Consider the following 7,368-nt stretch of genomic DNA (forward strand, 5'->3'; position numbering starts at 1 on the left):
TTAGTAGGGTTAAGATGCAAAAATACCCCTAATGTTTTGGGTCAGGAGTAATTTTATCCTTAACGTCTAAAATGATACAATTTTACCCCTAACGTTAGTAGTTAAGCAAATTTATCCCTAATGTTGATAATTTGGGTCAATTTCAGACACTATTATAAAACACAAATATTTTTCACAAAAACAGTATATTTTTTTAATTTTTTTCCACATTCCAACATATGTTTGTGATTTCTTACTGATAAAATAACACACGTGTGAAGTGTAGATGACAAGATTAATGACCGAGAAGACAGTTTGATGAATTATTTCTCAAATTAACCCAATTTATCAATGTTAGAGGTAAAATTGACCTTGGCTTCCAACGTTATAGGTAAAATTGCACAATTTTAGACGTTAGGGGTAAAATTACTCCTGAACCAAAATGTTAGGGATATTTTTGCACCTTAACCCGAGTTAGTATTATGGTTTTTGTATTTAGTTGTTACAGAATAAGCAAGTTTAGAGAGCTGGTGAGACACTTGTAAAGTTCAGGGGTTCTAATAAATTTTTATGGACAAGTTTAGGGATCTGATGATATGAAATAAGCAAGTTTAGGGAGCTGGTGAGACACTTGCAAAGTTCAGGGAGCCAATCTACTATTATGGACAAGTTTAGGGAGCTGATGATGTATTAGGCCAATTTTAATTAATTAACCGATGATACTTTTTTAATAAAATTAACCGACGAGTTTAATTATACTATACACTAGAACGAACCCCTCGCTTTGCTTCGGGTATATAAAAAAATTAATTTCTTATTGGTATATAACTTTTTTTAAAAAGTTGATAATTTCAATTAATTCGTTCTATATTACATACCAAAGCACTAAAAAAGTAAATGAATAGGAAAAATAACACACGTTTGAACATCAGAACTAAAAAAAAACTTAAAACATTCAGCATTGTATTTGTTTTTTTTTATTGCTACGGTCATATATTTATAACAGAAAGGAAATTATTAGATTATCTTAATATATATTCCATAGCATGTTACTGAAAAATAAAGCACATAAAAAGGCAAAAAAAAAAATAGAAAACATAGTTGCAGACAAAAAGCAAGTAAGTATTTATAGAGAGCTGATGTAGAGGATATATAGAATATGAAATTTTGAAAAAAGAAATGCCAAGTACCTATCAACATAATGGAAGTTGTATGCAAGTCATTTAAAAATGTAATATTTTTGTTGAAATATTTTTCTTAGGAACTTAAGCTTTTTATCTACTATGAATTCATAGAGTTATTAAAAAGTTCAACATAATTTTAATTTTCTTCAGAATTGATTCTGCAATTTCAAACGTATAAAACATCAAGAGAAATTAAAAAATTACCTCTTCAATCCAAAAATTTCACACTTTTAATTAAGAAACTCATAATCCCTAACAAAATGCAATAAAAACACACAAACAAAATAGATCATAATCCTAACTGACAATAACAAATGAAGAATCCATATGCAAAAAGGAAAAAAAAAGCAACACATGGACTTGACATCATTGACAAAGAACAATCAACATAAAACGGGAGAAATGAAACTGAACAAACCTGTGCATTCTTTACACACATGACATTAATAAAGATAATTAGATCTATGTACTTGATAAGAAAATATAAAAAAATCCATTCAAAACATAATAAAATAATCAGCAGAAAAATAGAAAATGCAAAAAGAACAGACATATGAATAACGTATAGTATTTACATGTGCTGCAAAGTTGAAACTTTTAGGCATTAATTGATAAAATTAAGAGTATTGGCTAATAGTTGAAGTGCACAAAAGGTTCGTTTGGTTTTTTTTTGCCATTTCTCCGGAAAAGAATGAATACCGCAATTTTTTCACAATTGACCACAAACAAATATGAAATATGTCATATTGTTGATACAAACTACAAAGGGTACATTTGGGAAGAATCCATAGGAAAATTTTCTACTACCAGTCTCAAATTGGATATACAGGCCCATCTAATAGACGGATGAATTGATTGATTTTTGTTGAAAACAACTAAAAAGTCTCAAAGGAACCTGTCGTCATCATATAACACTAACAACTATTTGCAGCTCCTTAAAACTTGCACCTTCTGATGCATCACACATATATTTTAATCAATCATGCATCGGTATCCAGTTCACCATTACTTTTTTCCCCGATAATTATTGAGTTTGCAGTAGTCTACCCAAAAGTCTGGCTAATATCCATATCTAAAATAACCTTCCATTTAGTGATAATATGAAAAGCATATCCACTTTAATTCAAATAAAAGGATATTAAGAATCATTCAAGCATTTTAGCCTGATTCAATTGCTGCATTAAAGGAACTCTCACAAAAACATAAAAGTCTGTATTAGGCATCAAGTAATTAAGACTGTCCTTAATTTTTACTTGACCAAGTTCACTACTGATACAGAATATGCTAATAGGCAATATAGAGGGTAATTTGGAAAGTAAGGAACATGTGATTTGGAGGGTTGTGGAGGTTAGTTACAGGAGAGAGAGAGAGTTTTGGGATTATATATAGAGGGGTAGATTTAGAAGGGAGCATTATTGAATATTTGAGTAATTTCATATTGGCTGCCATTTGGTAGAGAGGAGGGATTGAGTTCATCTCAATTCATTTATCTTGTTTCTCTATTGATTTCTGTTTGTCATCCATTAGTTCTATATTCCATTTATCTAATATAGATTCATGAGGTTCATTTCTTATTTTCTGTATGTGTTTGTGTATTTCTTTCACTGAAACTAATCTATGATAGTGAGAGTTGATTGGTTTCCCATTAACTACCCTGATACACTAATCCATATTCAGTTATTTTATATCAATAAACAGCTTTTCCACACACTCAACAGAGAAATCAGATTTTCGCCTCTGATAATGTTCTAACCTCTCCTTTCCATCTGCCCTTTCAACCCATTTATGCAGTTTTCTTTACAAACTATCCCTTAAATAATGCAAGTCTTTGGTCATTGTTGTTATATATAACACTGTTTATTATGGAAAAACAAACTACTTAGTTAAAGACCATATGTAAAACATGATTCAACAACTAAATGGTTATACTTCTAAAATGACTAATCAGAAGCACAGTTAAATAGAGAATTTGAAATGATAACCACTATGCAGAACTTGTATGCATATACCTTTAACGAACCCTCAGCTATCTGTGCCAGCGCAATGAGAGCTGCGTGATGCTTCTCCCACTCTGGAGCTGCCAAGAACGGCTGCAAAATCTCAGAAGCAACAGGAACCACAGTATTTGCTTCTTCATTAACACCACAAACAACCTTTGCACAAATTGTGGAAACTTCTTCATCATCCCAGGCGCTCTCTCTCTGGCCTCAGCTAATGTAATAACAAACTCTGTAGCCAAATGCTTCGTCCCTTCCTCTAAATCTGCATTTAAAAACCTTGGCTCAGGCTCACTACCTCCACTATTTGCTTCCTTAAAAACCTTGGCTCATTACCTGCTAATTCAATCAACACTTCAAGTGCTTCTTGTGCTGTTGCCTCCTGGTTTCCATTCAATGCCTCTGTTAAAGTCCGCATCATCAATGGCAACAAATCCTGAAACTTTTAGCGATCGCTATTGTTCGACAAACATTGTATGAAATTAATTGTTGCGTTTAGAGCCGCAATTCTCACATCGGCGCTGGTTGAAATGCTTAAACAATTTAGAAACAGTTCATGAAGAGTTCTTATATGCGGAATTAGGGTTTCACCTACAAACTGAGCCAATTGCACGAAAACCAAAAGGGCCGATTCTTGTAGATTATGATCCTGCGCTGTCACGAATTGGAACATAGACAATGAAAAAAGGTAAGAAACACAGAACTAAAGAAGCTAAAATCTCACCAGATAGATGAAATGGAGATCGGTCCAAGGCAGAGAGAGATGAGGATACGCAGAAGCCAAACTGAATTCCACAAAGACTACGTCGTTTTGAGGTAAGTACTGGTAAATTTTTTAAAATTATAAGGATACAATTGGTATCACAAAAATCTGAAATTGATTGAATTTCACTGTTCATTTCTCAGTTCTCTTTTAATTATATAGAATAATATGTTAGACAGAATTTGTTTTGTTGGTGATTTCTTGGTTCGAGATTAGTCAAAACGTTTTTCAGATGTATTTTTTTCAATTAAATATTTTACATATTAGAATTTAAATTTGAGATTTTTAATTTAAGAGATTTTGAGTTTTTAACTATTCAAACCAAGTAGCTCCTAACTTGTGAAAATTGAAATGTTTTATTAACATTAATTTTAGTGAAATAGGCAGCCACGAACATTGTATCTTGTGGTACTTAATTTTATAAATATATGGATTCGATATATAGTATTATTTTACTGTCTTTTTATGCAAATCATTTATATATGCATGTTTAATTCATTTATATATGAAAACCTAAGAATTTTAGACTCTCTTGCTTTTGCCGAGCCCTAGCGCTGCCGCCGCCCAAACTCTTCTCCAACCTCACCTTCATCTTCACCGAAACAATGGAATCCTTGATTGATATGAGTGCCCACATTACCTTGGAAGAGGAATCCGTCACGGGTCTCATCCTCCAGGCAGACGACGCCGCGACACAACCCAAACCAAAAACATGGAGCTTGATTGGTTCCTTCCTCACAGATCGCCCAGTGAAAATCCCGTTCATCTGTCGGGATTGCTCAGGGTCATTTGCTGCGGCTGGAAACGGGCTGTTATGCTGCCAACTTGATCCGTTCCTCGTCGAAGCCCTCTCCTTCCACGAGGCACTGAGCTGGTTGAAGACAAATGGATGGACTGGTGCTGTGCTGGAGTTGGATCCACAATTGTTAGTGTATGCCCTTAAGCGAGAAAGGTCATTTGCTGCGGATGGAAACAGGTTGTTACGCTGCCGACTTGATCCGTTCCTCGTCGAAGCCCTCTCCTTCCGCGAGGCACTGAGCTGGTTGAAGACAAAGGGATGGACTGGTGCTGTGTTGGAGTCGGATTCACAATTGTTAGTGTATGTCCTTAAGCGAGAAACTAACGGTAATTCGGCTCTAGATTTGATTATCGACGACTGCAAATCCTTATTACAGGATATAGCAGCTTCTTCTACCTGTTTTGTTCATAGATCAACGAATTTTGTAGCCCATGCTCTTGCTCGGGCGGCAATTTCTAGCACTGATCGTGGGGTGTGGATAAATGAGCCACCTCTTTTCGTTTGTAATGCTTTAATTACCAATTAATGAATTAATCTTTCCTGTCAAAAAAAAAATTTCATGGCGTCTTCTATGCTTACTTTGTTTTTGACAAAATAAGTTTTACTTTGTTTTTTCAACCATTGGATGAGCTTACTTTATCAATTTTTTCCACCATCCAATAGTAGAAAAAACAAAGTAAGACTTATTTTGTCAAAAACAAAGTAATCATAGCCTAACCCTCAATTCATTTTAAACACTGTTTAAACATTCCATGTGAATGTTAAAAAAAAACTAATTAGAAGTCTTATACGCCACAGTTTAGATATTTACAACATAGTTCCACTATTAGCTAATAACTATTATTGTTAGCTGATGTGGTATTAAATTGTTTGTTGTTGATGTAGTTGTTTATTATCAGTGTTTAATAAAATTATTATGTTACTGTTAATATGTAAAATGTATTATGTTAATGAAAAAACTCATCTTCCATTAAATGATGCTTGAAATTGCATTGTTTCATAAGTGTTTGATAGGGGCGTTTCGTCCCTATCTTTTAGCGTGATTTACAGATTAATTTTAAGAGAAATAAATAAGTTTAATTGCAAAAATAGAGTGTTTTTAATAAAATAACGAAATAAAAATAAATTCCGTACTTTCGGTTAATTTTCCTTATTTTTGATTAATTTAGAAAATAAAAACGTCAAGCTAACTCGGCTCCCGAGAATTGTATTTCAGGTACGAGCAAGGAGCAAAAATCCTTTGATATACGCGGGACGTATCATCCCTCACGCGGGGCGTGGAACACTTGGTCAGAAATAATTGTTCAATCCACAGGCACCACGTGGGATCTAGTCACCAATACGCGGGGCGTATCAACAACCACGCGAGGCGTGGAACATGTGTCAGAAATGATAAGCCTAATCCTGAAAGTCAGACTGCATGGTCTCCCTGAGTCAACTACCCTACGCAGGACGTACCACCTTACACGCGGGGCGTGTAAGGAAGTTCTTCAATCCAAAAAGCTCAGAGACTCATTTACGCGGGGCGTGCTTCAGCTACGCGAGGCGTAAATGACCCAATTCAAGCAATAAAATCTCAGAAACTCAACCACGCGAGGCGCACCCAAGTCTACGCGGGGCGTGGTTGAGACAACAAGATCTGGATTTGGTCCACATGCAGGAGATTTCTGACGGAATGGGCAACTATGCGAGGCGTACTCCACCATACGCGAGGCGTGTCATAGGAAATCTGCAGAAAATCATGTTCCTCCATGCTTGTATTTTGTGAAATTACAATTCTACCCCTAGCTTGATGTGTATAAATAGGGGCTGGCTCTTAGACTTAAAAACACACCATTGATATACAATTTTAATATAGTTAAAGCTCTTGTTATTTTTGTTTGAGATTGCATTTATAAAGCAAAACTCTTCCACCTTGAGAGCTTGTTCGTTGATTCCTGGCGTTCCATCAAAGTTCCGCTCCATCTCCGCTCACCAAGCTCGAAAGCTCCACCTTCAAGTCCTAAGAGATGGCCTTGAGTCCGGTTAGCTAGTTCCGAGGGTGGATTCTTCCCTTTTTACTCGCTAACTAGCTTGCACTCTTCCTATGTACTAGGCTTGGTTGTATCCCGTATTTACGTTTTCCATATTTATAATATATGATTTGCAATTTCCGTTTCTATATATGTGTTGATGTTTATTGCTTGTTTTGATACTCGTAATTGATTATTGTGTAGGAGAACACGATTTCCGACGCCATTCGGGCTATCTTTAAGGATTCATATAGGTGTTGCCTTACCGGAAGTGACGCTTCGAAAACCGTAGGAATTGACAAACCATGGAACTTACGGGCCCTAATTTCTGGTCCCAAGCATTAGACACGCCTTGACTAGGAACCACGTAGTCTAAGTACTTCACGGGTTGGTCACACTACACGTAGTCGTCATTGCAAGAGTAAATCATTAACCGTTCATATATTGGAAGTCATTGTTTATCATATTTATAACTTATCGCCTTCCACATCATTTCGTAAAGTTTTGCTATATAAATTTGTCTCACCCGTAGTTAGGAGTAGTTTGTAGTTGTTCCCCGAATCAACTCAAAGCATTCACAGCCTAGATAATGTATAAAACCGAGTCGTCTAATACTTGTAGTTATAAATCCCGT

General features: G+C 35.3%; 1 protein-coding gene across 2 annotated transcripts; it reads right to left on the reverse strand.

Moving 5' to 3' along the window:
* Window positions 1-1,797: 1,797 nt before the first annotated feature.
* LOC136225482 (uncharacterized) lies at window positions 1,798-4,021 on the reverse strand. Of its 2 annotated transcripts, none has more exons than XR_010687105.1 (3): window positions 3,885-4,021; window positions 3,752-3,814; window positions 1,798-3,562 (listed from the first exon to the last, which is right to left on the reverse strand). XR_010687105.1 is itself a non-coding variant. In XM_066013527.1 (3 exons), the coding sequence occupies exons 1-3, from the start codon at window positions 3,831-3,833 to the stop codon at window positions 3,190-3,192; spliced, it is 384 nt and encodes a 127-aa protein (XP_065869599.1). In that variant the 5' UTR covers window positions 3,834-3,878; the 3' UTR covers window positions 1,798-3,189. The 2 variants fall into 2 exon arrangements, 1 of the variants encoding a protein (XP_065869599.1); XM_066013527.1 differs by lacking the exon at window positions 3,885-4,021 and having other exon boundaries at window positions 1,798-3,425; window positions 3,497-3,562; window positions 3,752-3,878.
* Between the last annotated feature and the right edge of the window lie 3,347 nt (window positions 4,022-7,368).

The sequence above is a fragment of the Euphorbia lathyris genome, chromosome 1 (genome assembly GCF_963576675.1).
Source record: "Euphorbia lathyris chromosome 1, ddEupLath1.1, whole genome shotgun sequence".
Classification (NCBI taxonomy): Eukaryota; Viridiplantae; Streptophyta; class Magnoliopsida; order Malpighiales; family Euphorbiaceae; genus Euphorbia; species Euphorbia lathyris.

Bases quoted from the DNA above. Each gene is read 5' to 3' on its own strand.
- LOC136225482 (XM_066013527.1), bottom strand. From the start codon at position 3,833: ATGTTCCAATTCGTGACAGCGCAGGATCATAATCTACAAGAATCGGCC. The intron at 3,563-3,751 runs GTGAAACCCTAA...GGACTTTAACAG, and splicing joins GCAATTGGCTCAGTTTGTAG to AGGCATTGAATGGAAACCAG. The intron at 3,426-3,496 runs GTAATGAGCCAA...TTTTAAATGCAG, and splicing joins AGTGTTGATTGAATTAGCAG to ATTTAGAGGAAGGGACGAAG.